This window comes from Microtus pennsylvanicus, chromosome 11 (assembly GCF_037038515.1).
Source record: "Microtus pennsylvanicus isolate mMicPen1 chromosome 11, mMicPen1.hap1, whole genome shotgun sequence".
NCBI lineage: Eukaryota > Metazoa > Chordata > Mammalia > Rodentia > Cricetidae > Microtus > Microtus pennsylvanicus.
The window spans coordinates 73,923,744-73,940,767 of NC_134589.1; the positions used below are offsets into that span (position 1 = coordinate 73,923,744).

The 17,024-nt window shown below is 42.3% G+C and overlaps 1 protein-coding gene across 2 annotated transcripts in view; it reads left to right on the top strand.

Annotated features, from left to right (window-relative positions):
• Window positions 1–17,024, top strand: part of Sgcd (sarcoglycan delta) — a 526,086-nt gene that overhangs the window by 306,424 nt on the left and 202,638 nt on the right. For both annotated transcript variants that reach the window (XM_075992837.1, XM_075992836.1), the window contains exon 3: window positions 11,960–12,061. In XM_075992837.1, coding sequence (XP_075848952.1) covers window positions 11,960–12,061 — 102 coding nt within the window. The remainder of the gene's footprint in view (window positions 1–11,959; window positions 12,062–17,024) is intronic.

A 17,024-nucleotide genomic window follows, 5' to 3' on the forward strand; every position in this document is an offset into this window, starting at 1 on the left:
AACTCCACCCTGTCAGGAACTCGTGTGTGAAATGTAAAGATCATCTGGGCTTAGGAGCAAAAGCAGGGATGTAGCAGTCATTGTCACCATTGGACAACCATTTCTTCAAACACGAGCATGGAAATTGGTGGCTCGGCTGAGAGACTAGGAGTACTTCTAACGCCATCTTTGGAAGACCAATTTGGACACTAACGCTTGACGAGGAGACCAAGTTAATTGGTAGCCTGCTCCAGTGCAGGCAGAAGCTTCTGTGTTTATGAACTCCTCCCTGGAAACCTTCCTTGCAAGTATCAAAAAGGCACTGGGCCCTTTGAAGCCAGAGCTTGAAGCCTCATGAAAGACACTGCCTTGTGCAACTGACAACTTTTCCTAACGAAACCAGAGGGAAGACAGAACAAGCAGGTCCCTTGGGGCGTGAGCCCTGGGGATGGAATCTATTTTGGAAGGGATTTTCACAGCATGCATTTTTAGCATCACTAGTGCCAGCATCTTAATCGGGCTTTACTAGTGGGAAGCATTCACCTAGCAGCAGGGACTGCCATGGTAGGGATTTAATCCAAACTCTTGGCAGAGGCCTAATCATATTTCACTTATTTTCTTTTCTGTGTCTCTTTAAGATAAATGAGTGTGCTCCTTTATCAACAATGGCTCAAGAATCAGGGGCTCCCATTTTTCACCCAGGACAGGGGATGTAGCGACTTGCACTTTATTATCCATCTCTCATTTTCTCCCCTTCAAACAATCGATAAATTCTCCTCCAATGTCTCTTTAAAGGTTGCTTACACGTTCCGGCTGCAGGACGATGCGCTGCCATTGGTTTTTATAACTAAATCCTTTCTGCATCTGCTATACATGTGGAGCGACTTAAAGGAACTTTTGAGTCTTTTTTCTTCTCCCCATGGACTTCTTTTGCAAAGGTCCAAACCACCCAAATCCTCATTGTATCCCCCTAGAAGGTGGGCACCAGCTCCTAGCAACAGCTATAACTTGTGGTAGTTTAGATGGCAATCTTATTCTTGTACATCATCCTGAATAGAGTTCAACCCCATTTAAGTGGGAAAGACTTCATTTTAATACCATCCAAGTCCACACTATGGTTTGGGAAGATGATTCAAGGGGCCTAGGTTTGTCCAAATTGACATGAATAGCTAGTCACGACATGATCATATTTTTCCCTATGATTCTGTGAGGTCTATGTACTTCAATTCCCCCACAAACATTCTGCTTTAATTGATTTTACTTTTACTTTTAATTAGTGTGTGTGTGTGTGTGTGTGTGTGTGTGTGTGTGTGTGTGTGTGTATGTGGACTTAGGCACTTGACCACATTACCTGTTGAAGTCAAAGGTGGGTGTTGGATCACTTGAAACTGAAGTTACAAACAGTTAGGAGCTGCCCCGATGTGTGAGCTGGACGAAGCTGGAGTCTTCTGCAAGAGAGCTTCCCATCTGTCTACCACCCCACCTCACAGTCTTGAAGAAGAAGGTTTTCTGGGCTTGGGGGCTGTTGCAACTGTTGTCGTTTTGAGATAGGATCTCGGGCTTTAGGCCAGGCTCTCCTTAAACACTTAACTCACGGTTCTTCTGCACTGCCTGTGCTGGGATTACAGGCCAGAGCCAACGACCCCAGTTTAAGAAGAATCTTTAATGTGCAGACATGTGCACAAGCTCCGTGCTGGCCTGGCTGCTTTCTCAAAGGCCAATAAGGATAGCATTGGATTGTAGCTTGCTGACCCTTCAGTCCCACTTGGGTTCATTTAGGAGCTGGAATATGGTTCCTTGTGACTAAGATGTCTCCTCTGCCATAATAGAGAAAAGTACTCCTGAGTCAGGGAGTATGGGAGAGGTTTGCAGTCAAAACGCTGCTCAAATATTGGCCCTGGCTGTGCAAACTGGTAGGAGAGAGAGGGAGAGGGAGAGAGAGAGGAAGAGGGAGAGGGAGAGGAAGGCTAGGCATGCTGGAGCTCTTAAGCACCTTCTCCTAGTTGACTGAATTGCTCATAATTCACCAACATAATCAGTTATAAGTGGGTGTGGAAATGTCATCCTCCAAATCCAGGACACTAGAGAGCAGCAGAGTATGTCAAATGGTGAGCATTCCTTCATCCTGTGCTACTGAGTGACTGTCCTGATAAACCCCTGGGCTTGTCTTAGGTGAGAAATAAATAAATCTTCATTATTTGAGACCACTGAGGTTTTCAGCATCTGTCTCCGAAGTTATAACCTGGCTTCTTTTGAATGATGCATGCATATGGATCCTCAATTTAGAAACAGTAATCACCTTCATCTCCTAAGGGTTGCTGAGGACTAAGGTTTGAGCCAATGCTCTAGTTAGTGCTGCCTGATCCTGGAGTGTATATGCATGGTCAGTATGCCCAAGCACTCAATGTAACCTGCTACAGTTACTGAGGAAAGCAAAGATGAGGAGTTTCTGAAGAACCATGGGAATCAAGAAACATCTTCTCACAGAAATAGAAATACGTGCTTTGGGGGAAGTTCTTAAGGATAAGTAGGTCTTGGTTGATTTGTCAGTAAGACTTAGACTCATCTGTTTCCTGTGTGCTTTGTTAGCCACTTCCCTTCACTTAGTCACTTCAGAATGGTATGGAGCAAAGATTGCCTATCCACCCATTTCTGTTGGCAGCTAGAAAACATGGGGTACTTCAGATACAGTAACCTTCGCTTTCTAACTCACGTTAAGCAACCTTATGAGTGAGCAGTCACAGTTCTGATCCATTGAAGTGCCAAAACTTACAGTGTTATTTCCTGTCTGTCAAAATCTTTTTGGCTCCCTTCCTCCCCCACCCCACAGAGTTCTGATACACAAGCTTTATGTTAACTAGGAGGTAGCAAGTGTGGAAAGCAGAAAGTCCCTAATCAGCCTGAGTGACCAAAGAAAGAAAGTCTACATGAAGTTGCAATGACCTAGCATATGGCTGATAGAACCCAAAGCTGTGACAGAGACCCAGAGTGTCATGTTGGTCGTCTCCTTCTGTGTTGTGTTCATTACCCATCATTGTGGGCATCCCCATTTCTTCTCCCCAGTAAAGAGCAGTCACTGCTTGTGCAGTTTGTGTGGATTCCCAAATGTATCCTATGTAAAAACTCTATCTTGTCTCCCCCGAGAAATCCTTCCTGAATCTTGGTCTGTGATAGCCACAGAAAACTGTCAGCCTATTCTTTTAGTAGTGTTACACAAAGGGCAGGCAAACCCAGCGTCTTTCACTGGCCTCCTCTTGAACATGCCAGCTCTCCCTGCCCAGTGCACATCTCAGAACAGGTATTCAGAAGTGACCGGGAGGATCCCAAGGCACAGACTGCTGAGCCAATGTCTCTGGGAGCATTGTTTCCAGGCTGCCACTCTTTTGAAAAGGACCTTGTTAAGGTTATATTTGCATTCTCTAAGATTCACCTACGTTGAGTGTACAAGTCAGTGATTTTCAGTCAGTTGGTCATTTTGAAGCTGTCTCCACAATCCAATTTTAGAGCATTTCCATCGCCTCAATATCATCCCTTGAATGCCTCTGCCGTCGGTTCCCATCCCTACACTAAGCCTTGGGCAACACTAATCTACTCTATGTCTCTCTAGATTTGCTTCTCATGACATTACATATAAATGAAGCCATACAGTACGTGGAATTTTATGTCTAGCTTCTTTTCCTTGGCATAATGTTTTTGAGGTGTACTCATATTTTGGAATAGGCCATTGTTTTATTCCCCCTTACTGCTAGCTAGCATTCCATTGCAGGGATGGGAAATATTTTCCTTTCCTCCTTGTCAGTTGATAGACATTTTTTGGTGGTTTCTGCTTGTTCTCCAAATGATGCTTCGGCGAACATTTGTGAGTTATTGGTTGGGTATCAGTTTGAACTATCTTAGCAGATGCTTTACACTGTAATTCTTAGGCCATATTATATCTACGTGTAAAAACCAATCTTTCTCAAAGTGCTCATGTGCTCATACCATTTTACACTCTCCCTGGTACCACACTGGAGATTGTGTATCTCCATATCCTTGCCATCATTCATGCTACTCTGTGTGTGTGTGTGTGTGTGTGTGTGTGTGTGTGTGTGTGTGTGTGTGTGTGTCTTTTGGCTTTTGGAACTCCTGGAAGGGGTGATCCCATCTGTATGCTTTTGTGCCAGTTCACCTGGCAGTGTGCATACAGCTGGAGATTAACAGGCCAATGTAAGATATGATATTGAGCAGTTTTGTTTGGGAGATGGAATTAATATCAGGACCACAGCTTGTTCATTTGTGAAATGAAGCTAACAGTATGAACCACCATCCGCACGCCGAGTAATAAAAAGGATTGATGAATATAATGTAGAGAACAAGCTTTGCACAATGCTTAGGGACCGGGTAGCTTTTATTGTTAGTGTTTCAATATTCAAATTAATGAGCAATTCCCAGGCATCCTTTTGTACAGCACACATCCCTGATTTTCTTGCAGTTACGTATTTGGGGAAATGTGAATGGTATACTGGACTCAATTAGAACAGGAAATGATACACAAATGCTTTAGCTCAACCAATTTGACATCTGGTGAAGGAAAAAGTAGATCTGCATGGCTGACAATCTGAGGAGACAGGAGAGGAAGAAGACTTATGAGGAGATAAGATAGAAGATAAGAAGCCCTGAGTCAAGAAGCAGGGCACAGGGGCTCTGAGAGCTAAGAGAGGTGAGCACCTCTGGCTTTGGGACAGCAGCTATGGAGATGACAGCCTAGAGGAATCCAAAGGATGGGAGAGGGGGACACAAGGGTAGGAAAGTTATTATTAGCTAAGGGAGGGACATCTGTAAACACTCAAAAATGGAAAAGATGAAGAGGCTAGAGCAAGACAGGGCTGTGAAGGCTTGGGGAAGGGACTGGGAGGGGTGTAGGGAAGGAAAACTATGGCCAGGTTGTATTAGATAAGAGACAAAAAAAGAAAACAAACAAAAAAACAAGATGAAGAGTGTTGCCTGTGTGGTTAAGAAGTTCCATCTTAGCACCTAAAGCCAGCCACAGATCCAGACAGCCATAGGACTGGTCCATGCCAAACACCCTGGGCAGACGGACGCCACTACAATGAACTGATGTAGGTTGCCCTTCTGCATATGTGTGGCTTTTGTTGGTTGTGAATAAAGCTGCTTTGGCCTATGTCAGGACAGAATATAGCCAGGCTGGAAGAGATAAAGTAGGCAGAGACAGGGGGACCCTAAGTAGCTGCTGAAGGAGGCAGGCACCATGTAACTGTCCAAGAAGCAAGAGGCAACAAGCCACAAGCCTCATGGTAAAATATAAAGTAATAGAAATGGGTTAACTTAAAATATAAGGGCTATCTAGTGATATGCCTGAGACTTTGGCCAAACTGTGCTATAATTAATATAGTTTCTGTGTGATTATTTGGGTCTGGGCAGTCAGGAACAAAAGATCAGTCTCCATCTACAAAGACCAGGAGAAACTTAAAAAAGGGGAGCTGAATAGGTTGTGCACTGTGAGGAGAAGCAGAACTGAAGATGTTGTTGATGGTGGTAAGGAACAGGCTGATATGGGAGTCCCAGGCTGCCACTTGGAGCCGTGTGATGCCTGGGCCTTTGCTCCAGCCAAGGGCCATGTCCCTACCATAGCTGGTGTCTGTGTTGATGTCCATGATCTAGGGTACCATCAAAGGCCATATGGATATCTGTGGTCTGAGCCACCACCTAAGGCCATGTTGACATCTAAGGGCCAAACTGTCATCAGTACCATACATTAGAGGACCATGGTGACAAATGTCCAGGCCCAAGCTACAGCCAAGGGCCATGTCTGTATCCATGGTCCCACTCCTTGCCAACCACCTCAGCAAGAGAGTGCCCCCTCATACCCCAATAGCATAGGCAAGGAAGAGCTGGCCCCAACTTTCCATGGCCCTAGGAAAACTGTCCCACACCTCAGGCGCCACAATTAAAGAGCTGAGAGCTGGCCTGGCACCCCACAAACGCAGGAGAGGTGGCCTCCTTGGGCATGTGTGAAGGGACCCATCCTGCAGAACATTAGCTGCAGGATCTCCATGACTTTCTTTTGGATGGGGAGGCTACAAGGGTGAAGGCTCTACATGGAAGGACTTGGAAATGAATGGGATAGGGGTACAAGATGTGAAATTCCCAAGGAATGAATAACAAGATTTATATATTTTTTATTAATTTATTTATTTATTAAAGATTTCTGTCTCTTCCCCGCCACCGCCTCCCATTTCCCTCCCCCTCCCCCAATTAAGTCTCCCCCCAGCCCGAAAAGCAATCAGGGTTCCCTGTCCTGTGGGAAGTCCAAGGAACCCCCACCTCCATCCAGGTCTAGTATTTTTAAAAAGTTCCATATCTTCCTCTGCTACTGCTGTTTTATTACATTTCAAAATCTGAAAACCTATCAAGACTGTTCAATGCATAGGTGTTAAAAGTGACCCTCTATAGGGAAAAGCACAGCCGGGAAATTCTAACACCCTAACACGTGGACCTAAGGAGCATCATGGAGAGAAGGCAGAAAGATTGCGAGAGTCGGAGATTGGGATGTCTAGGTGAAACCGTGTGGTCTGGGCACAATAGGACTCCCATACTGAACTTACAGCAGGTGCACTTGCCTGCAAATGGCCTACAGGAGACCAAGCCAACCAACATTTCCGCATGGATGGGGAGGAGCATAGAAGCACCCACCCCTTAGCTGCAGAGCTGTTCCAGGCAATGATCTTCAGGCAGGACAGGAAGAGTCCGTTTTTATTAGGGCTGTGGACCCCAGCAGGTGGACTAGATTTCAATGATGGTTTAACATCCGTGTACATGTGAGTACCTGGAATTATATGGGGTGAGTTATTAAAAAGAAAAAATAAAATAACAGAGGTAGGGTGGATATGAATTTGCTGAGTGGGTTGAAGATATCTGGGAGGAGTTGGACGGTATCGGGGAGGAGTTGGAGGGCATGGGGAGGAGTTGGAAGGTATTTGGGAGGAGTGGGAGAGAATGGGAGGTGACTGTGAACAAATACAGTGCATACATGTATGAAATTCCCAAAAGATATTGTATTTAAAAGGTCTAATTCCCTAACAGTTCTTTCATTATTGACTTCCTCCCCTCAAGATGGACTTGTACCCTATGAATATAAAACCATTTATGTCTTCTAGAAAGAAAACCTAAGATTTCTTTTTCATTCCTTAAACTTGTCATTAAGCAGTATTGCCTGTTAGGCCCGCCCATCCCAGTTGAGAAAGCATATTCTAACAATTTCAAAGCTGGTATGGGAGCAGACCCAACTTTAGCAGTTTTTTAATCCCACTCCAACCCAACCACTACATTTCCAAAGGTAACCACACAAGATTATCATCTCTACACGGTTCGGCTAATAAATATGTTGGCTTTTAAAATATGTGATGCTGATCACACTCCTATGGGCTCCTCTTCGTCTGGGTACAGAGGGTTGCTGGGTAGAGCAGTGAGCAACAGATCTCAGTCTTGTAATCAAAGGGCGAGCAGGTGCTAAGCTGTGATACTCAGTGTATTCCGTAAAACAAATGCATTTTCTACCAGTGGTATTTCCAACTTACGATCTCTTTCAACTAAACCCACGGAAAGTCACATCACTGTTCAGCTACAGAACATCTCCATTGAGCATGAATAAATTCTTTCACTTCAAAGCATTTGTTGAATGGGTACGTCTTCCCAGGCAAGATTTTAGAAACCGAATGTCTAGCGGTGAGGAAAATAGCCCAAAGCCTTACACCCCCATCAAGTCCACATTCTCATGCCGTCTTTGTATTGCCTAATATCATTTCCTGCTTGGTCCAAATCTAATTCCTGCCTACCATTAAAACTGCTTCAGGAAGAGATTGCCACGTGAGTGCTTACTAAAATAGCACTTGGCTTCACTTCAAGACTCAGATGTGCTGACAGCCTTAAAAATCTGGCTGATGCTGACGCAGCAAGAAGAACACAGGAGCAAGGCAGTGCTCTTCCTTAAAACCACAGCTCCCAGGCCTCAAGGCCAGCGTCCAGATCCACTTCGCTTGGAACTTTCCAGATATCTTGATATCTGGCCAAACACCAGACCCTACCCTGTATTGGTTTCAACTAAGAGAATTGGGGTCACGCTCATGTCTGTGGTCCCTTGATGTTGAGGGTTCTCTGCCACCCTTGAGTGAGGGATTCACTCCAGCGAGAGCTCTTTGCCTCTCTTGATACATAAAGAAACTGAAATTTTACCATTTTAACAGGGGAGAAATCAGCAGGTTGTTTAAAACACATATTTTATATATTTGCTAATAAATACCTCTTTATGTTTTATTAGGAGGAAGGTTAGGCTTCAGGTCTTCCCTGCAAATGCTATCTTAGTCCTACGCTCAACTGCCTATTATACTTAAAGATGCAACCATTTCAGAGGAATCTGGTGCAAAATATTGATGAATCTCTGAGACAGTCTCTGAAGGAGACACTCTAAAGGTAGACAGACGTTTATTACCACCAGACTCTGCCATGTTTATGCAATCAGAAGCCAACCACCTCATATTATTTAATCAACTTACACCACTAAGTATTTTTTAAAAGACATAGCAGGAAGAAGACTAGAAAACTAAAGCATAGGACATATGATCCTATGAGGAACCACTAAGAAGAACTGGGAAGTTGGCAAGGTTGTGGTGTGTTTGTGGCTATGACAGAGATGGAGATAAAAACTAAACTACTACTACCAGGGTTTACTCTGTTGTTGGAACAAGTTTATCTTTCTTGGGCTTTACTTATTTCTCTATCTTTTCTCTTCTTTGATTTCTTCTTTTTCCCTTTATTGCAAGTCCTTCCTGCTACTGCTGAGACACATACACATCCACCAGCCTGTGGCCTCTCTGACAGGATTTGAATGCCTCATCTGGGGCCATATTGGCAGAGCTGTGTCTATAAATGCCAGAAATAAGAATAAGAGGAACATGGCCAGTAAATCAGCGTTGTGGCTCTCCAAGATCGGTTCTCACCCATAGGCTGGCACATGATTATAAAAAGGAATGGGAAAAAGTACCCGTTGCCAATTTTGTCATTTAGCTCCATCCCAGAAATAGCAGGGCGGGATGTTTGAGACACACACCTGATGGCTCTGACTGTAATAGAAAGCTGATGTGGGAGTCTGAGATCTCACGTCTTTGTGAAATAGGTTGGGGAGAGTATGTGATGTCCTTAAAGCAAGGAAGCAGTGACTGTGTGAGAGGCCCACCCAGAATTGACAGGAGCTTGCTGAGATTTCAGTTTTCAACTGTTACTAGGAAACAGAGAGCAATAATAAAACCAAAGCGTGCACATAGTTTACAAATCTGCAAAACAAAAGATGACTTTTAAAATGGCATGGAATGAAAGAACTAGAGAGGACAAGGAGACGCTGAAGTCGACTATCATCGTGGGTAGGTGTCATGACAACACACTAGTGTTCCAGTGATTGAAGCCCCAGTGTTTGTACTTTGCCAGGAGATGATGTTTCTAGACTTTTCAGGGCTGACAAAATTTCAGTTGTGTTTATTAGTCATAATGTCTGGTTGGGGATAGATTAAGGGTTCTGAAGCTGCTTTGTATGCACACTTCACTAAATCAAACCTGCAAAATAACTGGGAGAGACAGAGTTTCACATAGCTCTGGTTGGCCTGGAACTCAGTGTATAGCTGAAGATGACCTTGAACTACTGATCTCTCTACCTCCACTCAGTCTTCTGACTACCAGTGAATAAAGAAGTTTACATTTCCCTGTAAAATGTAACTTAAAGCAAGTAAATAAGGAAGGAAATGGAAATTTTCTCGATAGAAATTAATATAATTTAATGGGACCAGGCTATTATCTGTTTTAACTTCCAGTAAAATGGTGACTCCTTCTAACAGAGACCAGCACCAGCTGATAACATCATAGCGAGAATGCTATGCACATATTGGTAGAAAAACAGTCCAGGTAGCAAACAGAAAAATTCCCCCATCCCAAAGGTAGCCACACCCTATGGCAAAACTTGTTAAGTTGCTACTGTTCTTAGCTAAGGGGGGTTAAAGTTGCAGGTAGAATTGTGTGAGCTGGTGAGCACAGAAGGCAGAAGGGCGAGGTTGGGCTAAATTAGCTGCATTGGTTGCTTGCCTCATTGCTACAACTGAAACACAAAACAGAAATAGCTCAAGGAATGAGGAGTTTACTTTGGCTCACAGATGAAAAGGCTAGCTGACGATGGCGGGGACAGTCTTGGCAGCAGGAGGTTGAGGCAGCTTGTAACATTGTATCTGTATTAAAGAAGCATGGCGCACTGAATGCTGGTGTGCAACTTGCTTTCTCCATCTTCTGTAGTCCAAGATATCAGCCCATGAGATGGTGCCACTCACAGTTAAGATGGATCTTGCTACCTCAATTAACCTAATTCAGATAACCTCCACACAGAGTTTCCAGGAGGCTGCCATACTGTAGGTAATATCTCAGGAGTATCCCGAGCAGCTCATCTCCTAGATAATTCTAGATCCTGTCCAGTTGACAGTATTAACATGAGCTTAGGGAAGTCAGAAGCCTAAGGAAATCACAGAGCTTTGCTCTATGGTCAGAGTGCTTAGTGGTTTTTCAACTGGCCCCTGTTATCTTTGAGGGTGGAAAGAGGGCATGAACTGAGGACTGGGAGAAGCCTATAGAAGCTAGACAACAGAAAAAGGTTCTCATTCAACTGTGTCAAAGGAACCAGCCCTTCCAGCACCTGGAATTTAGTCCCATGGGCCCTTAGGAAGTATTCAAACATTAAGTAATATTAGATACAAAATTTGTGTTGTTTAATATTAACGAGTTTATGGCTTGTGGTTCATTAAAACAATAGAAAACAAATGCATCCCGTTTCCTAGAATTTGCTCTGGATACAGTCATAGAAAATTCAATCCAAGACTGGTCAAGGCTCCTGATGTAACTGACAATTTACAGAAAACACAGCAGTCAGAGAAACCTATATGAGATGATAAGGCACAGGAAGAGAACGGACATTGTATTTTATCAAAATAAAGAGAAATACAAAGAGGAGGAGGGGGGATATAAGAAGGATGAAAATGAATGAATACAGAAGCCTCAGTGTCTGGGAAAATATAGGTAAGTGATTCATTACAGAAATGCTGCCTGGAGGCTATAGGAAGCTACCTAGCATTTTCTATCAACCAATAATGGTAGAAAATGTCATTCAAATAAGCAAATTATTAGAGAGTAAAACATATTACCAGTGAAGTGTGGGCATTAATATGGGTTTTTGTTATTAGCACAAGAATGATTGTTAGGGTTTGATATTTTGTGTTTGATATTAAGGTATGATTGTCAAGAGGCATTGCAATCATTTAAATGGTATTTGGATTATTTTTGACCAAGGGGGAGGGAGAATGGAGGCGGGCATGATAGGGAGCAAATTGATACATGTTGAAGGTGGGTGATAAGTGGGTAGATGATGCCGAAGATTTCTGCCTTTGAATATGTTTTAGCATTAACACATCAAATACTCTTTAAAGTGCTAATCACTAATTAGAGTTCTCAAATGTCTGACGATCCAAACAAATCATATGCAGACACAATTTGACCCCAAGCTGTTGGTATGAAATTTCTGCAAGGGATTTGGGATCTAGGGTATTTCATTTCTACTTAGAGAATCATCCTTTTCACCGCTCCTGCCTTCTCTGCTCTGTGTAGCTTAGGGATGAGGGCCTCCTCTTTCAGTGCAAGTCAGTGGCTAAGGGGCACTCTCAGAATTTGCTTGGTATAAGTGAGCAAAAAGAATAATACGCATAATTGTATTGAACAATGCCTCCTGGTATTTTATGTTCGTTTGGATTCCCCTCATCTCACTCCTGCAAGTAATAAAAAGAAGAAGAAGGAAGGAAGGAAGAAGGCAATAACTGTTTCAATTTTTGATAGCCTGGGGTATTTTGAAATGTTAGCTCATCATATTTTCCCTGTTGTGTCTGTGTGTCTATTTCAGGATGGAATGGGGAACTTAAGAATCACAGAAAAGGGTCTGAAGCTAGAAGGAGACTCAGAATTCTTGCAACCTCTCTACGCCAAAGAAATCCAGTCCCGACCAGTAAGTTTCTGATGAGAAAAGAAAGCAATTGATGTTCTGAAATCTAAATACCTTGCTCAATGCTGAGATGGCACATGGGGATGGTGGTTAAATTGGCTTTTGACTTAAGACTTAGGTACAAACTAGCTGTGGTGCTGTAAACAAGGTTGTCACACTAAGTCCCTTACTTTTGTGGCAAAGATGATAGTAGCCACTGTTAGCAGGATTCTAGATGATGCAATGAACTAGGAGATAAAAAAACACAGGAAAACCCCAGTACTAAACCTGTGCAGGGCAATATTCCTATTATTTTTAATTGTCAAAAACATTGGTTTTCATTTTCAATTTATTTTTGTTGTTGTTGTTTCGTTTTTGTAATACAGGGTTTCTCTGTAGCTTTGGAGCCTGTCCTAGAACTAGCTCTTGTAGACCAGGCTGGCCTCGAACTCACAGAGATCCGCCTGCCTCTGCCTCCCGAGTGCTGGGATTAAAGGTGTGTGCCACCATCGCCCGGCTCACTTACAATTTATATGTTGTTGACCTGCTGTCAACCCTCAGTTCATTATTAGCAACTATGACCAAAATTGTATTTAGTGCCTGAATGCCAAGTCTGTTGAGGTACAAGCTGTCTTTGCATGTATAATAGATGTTTTACTTAATTCAAATGATGGTCATTGTGATAAAACCTTTTGCTACCCCATTTTATAGATTAGTGAATTAAGACATTAATAAATAAAATATCCAGAATAACTTTCAAAAAAATAGAAAAAAGATTTCAATTCTGAAAATCTAATTCTAAAGCTTTATTGTTAACTAGTCTCTTGCATAAGACTTTCATTTTCTTTCTTATAGTAAAACACATGACTCCTACCTGCCATACCTTTGTGAGTCCAGCTTATCAAGCTTGGTGGTGAACGATGTTCATTGTTGTTGGTTGGTTAGGGTTATGGTCTGAATGTGAACTGTCCCCTCACATAGAACAAAGATGTTTCCTGGGGTAGATCTGGGTAGCACTTTCCCCTGCTCACTGTGTCTCTGGTCTGTCAGTCTCTATCAGTCATGGTGGTTCATATCACATCATTCCAATCATTTGTATTATATGCCCTGATGTCCCTTATCCTCTGCTCTTGGTTTACAGAACTGCAAGTGTACACAACTCGTTAAGGAGTCAATAAATTAGGTTTTATTTTTCCCTTTAGAAAAGTAAGAGGGAATACTTATTTTTAAAAAGATTTGGGCTTTAAAAAATAGTCACATTCATTACTATGTGAATGACTTTATGGCTTGCTTCTTATTTTTCTCTCCTATGCCTAAGTTCTCTGTAGCCATTCAGTTCTTGTGACCACACCTCAGCCTTTACTGATGATACAACTGATAAATACAATTGTATACATAGAGGCATACAGCCTTAATAATGTCCTGAGTTGTATTGTGACTTGACCATTACAAACAAGATATTATCACAGTCCTCTTGTTTTGCCATGCAGGTTTTTCTAAGATGACTTCAAGTGAGTAAAACATACTATCAACTTCAGAACTTCTATGTTATACATTCATCCAAGACTTAACTTGTATGATAACCAAAGGTCAGGACCCAATGAGTCTGCACGTCACCTGCCCCAGCACCTACCCATAATGACGAGTACCCCTTCTGTTGCCTTTTTTTCCTGTAATTTCACATAGTTTGGTTTCCTCCACACTGTTACAGCTGAGAAACTTGCACTTTTAGGCCTCAGTTGTATAATATTCTATCATGTACACATGCACACATTTTCTTCATCCACTCATCTATTAGTGTGCGCTTAGACTGACTCCATGTCTTGGTTCTTGTGTATTGTTGGAATAAACGCAGGAGTACTGACAGCTCTTTGCCATGAAAATTGTTTTCACTGACTTTGTCTTCTCAGAGCTGATCACTGTGTCATATGAGAGTTCTTTTTGTTTTCTGAGTGTGCGCAGATTCTCATCTCATACACACCGCCTACCAGCAGCACGTGAGAGTTTTGGTTTCTATACCTATTTGTCAGCACACAGATCTTTCTTCTTCTTGCTAATGTCCCTCTAGCGGATGTGGGATGACATCTCAGTTTCCATTTGCATTTCTCCTCTCATTAGTAATATTTCCGAGAGCACTCTTAACAAGTCTGCCATCCTTTCGTTGTGTGTCTCTTTTGGAAAAAAATGGCTACTCAGGTCCTTCACGTTTCCTTAATCAAATTACTATCCTTGCTATTGAGTCCTGTGCACTCTTTATATATGTTTACTTCAGTTCTTTGTTAGATGCTGTTTGTTTTGCACGTGGAGAGGTTGGTTTCTCACTTTTGTGAGAAAATGCCTATAACATACAGAATCATTTGTGTGTATTTGATGGAATTTTGTGTATTTGTTTATAGTTGCTTTTGATTTCTTCATTCTTGGTTCTTATAAAAAGTATCAAAACTCAAAGGCAAGAACAACTTCACCTTTTTTTCTGTTGGCTGTTTTATCAGCTTAGGTCTTATATTTAAGTTTTAGTCCTTTTTACTATGATTTTTGATTGAATTCCATCTCCCCCTGCTTGCCTTCCTTCTTCTCTATACCTCCACATGTGAATGTGTATATCCAGTTTTCTTGGTACTATTAAATAAAGGGACCATTCTCTCCCCATCATGATTCTGGGTTCCTGCAATAGAGAGCAGTTGACTGTGTGGGAGGGGCGTTGTTTCTGGGCACTCTGTTCTGTTTGGCTGATGAGTGTTTGATTTCATTCTGGGGCCATTCTGTTTTACCTGCTGGAACTGTAGGTCCAAATTGCCATAAAAAAAACAAAACTATGAGACCTCCATCTTTCTCCTTTTCCATTTTGAGATTGTCTGCATGTACTCTGGCAGGTGGTAGCACTCTTGGAACTTCTGCTGGAGGCTGAAGCTGTGACTCTACCTCTAGCCATTTTCACTCTGTCTCAAGAATGTGCCTCCCTTTTTTGTGTTCATCCTTCTAATGACTACACACACCAAGTTCAGGTCGGGCAGATAATTTGGGATTCTGAATGTTTTATCTGAGGGGGGAAATGTCAGAACTAGTGTGGGATGACAGACAGGAACACTGATCATTTGGTTGTAGTGAGCTATGTAGAAATCAAATGGAGGCTACAGTGGTGTCTCCTGAATAAGCCAAACAGCTTCGACTCCCGGCTGAACATATTGCACACAGACCAGTATTTTCCATGCCACTTGCATGGAACATGAGCATCTTGCTGTCTTTAATTAAGAAGTTAACTGGACCATGAAATATTGCCCGGGTAAATAAAAATGATTTGTGCTAAGTCAGAGTGGGGCATTAGACATCTTTGCCTTTCCTTGCTCACACATAAATCAGGGTAGTAGGCCTCGTGGAAGGGTCATCTATAAGCCCATCTGTACAGTGAAACCAGGCACCATTCCCCCATGTATCTGCTAACACGTTGTGATTTATTGTGGCCAATACTGCAAACCAGCTGCTTGCCTTTGTTTTAAACAGGCAACAAATTATGAATAGATAAACACTGGCACTGGTGGGTTTGTTTTCCTGGGCAACAGCTGAAAATATTCGAAGGCTTTTGGTTGCTGTAGAATATAAAGGACTGGTAAGGCTTTTATTCTTCCCTTAGCAAGAGAAGTTGTGTTTGATCTTAATCCAAGTTACAAGGACTATGGAGGACTTTGCTCAGGTGTCAGTTATATTTGCTTTAGCCACGATTGTGGTAAAGGAAGGAGGCATAAGCTTGAAGTCTGGGACTGTCTAATTGTATGACTTGAGGGTTGTTGGCATTCAGGTTACCCCATCCATCATTTTGGTCTCATTTTGAAGACCCTGGATCACTGAAAGTCATTTTTTAAAGCTAATCTCATACCATAAGCATTCCTTTTTCATCTGGGTGTGAAGTATGCCTCACAGAAACTAAAAAAAAAATTACCTATCGATTATAAAATGGGACAAGGTTGGAAGGAGTCTAAAGTAGAATAGGAAACAGGAATAGGCTGAGCTAATAGAATCCTGGGAACTCAAAGCCAAAGTGTGACTGTGAATTAAGACTTTCCCCATAGCAGAAGAAGTTCAGAATTTATTTAAAACCTCTTGGATAGGAAGGGAAGTTAATGGTGGCAAATTAGTGTTTTGGGTACGCTACTGATTCAAAGTTGGACAGTCAAGTTCTTTTCATGATGTCCTATTGATGAGCAGTGAGCCTTTGAACAAGCTCCTTCGTGTCTCGGTTTCTTTGTCTTTTGGAAATGATCAGTGGTTTGCTATGGCTTATTGAAAGTCATAGACTTCATTAAGCAGTTTTCCCTTGGAAACCCAAACCCAAAGTGATGGGGGCCCAGCAGCCTGTTATACCACCTCTCTGATACCCTTGTTACCAGGTGTAAGATACTTAGTAGGTTTCATGTACCCAGTTAGAAAGCATCTAGCCTCACTCCATCTCCAGGTCTGCTCCAACAGCATTTACCTAGAGGCTTTCCCAAGACACCCCATTCAAAACACAACCCTTGCCAGGTGCCTCTGTTTCCTAACATCACTCCATACTACATCATACCAATTTATATAAATTTATGTAAATTTACAATTTCCTATGTGAGTCTCCTGCTCCAGCAAATCTCAACAGCACAGACTTACAAATATGATACCAAGGCTGTATATTTGTTCTAATATAGTAACCATTTTACTGTAGACAGGTATCTTATGTCATTAGTAAATCTTAAACACACATATACACATGCATACATGTGACCAGACTCTAAAGCACCACCTTCCTTAGTTCAGATCCTGGGTCTCCCCATTTGCTAGGTATGTGAGCTCGTGCCAATGTCTTGACCTCTCCTGTGACTCCCTTTGCTCCCTGAGAAAATGGGCACAGTTCTAACTCTTACTGCCAAACATACTACAGCACTGTGAACATGAATATATGGAGCTTCTAGAAAAGTACCTTGAATACAAGTCAATAAGTTTGAATATGATAATTATA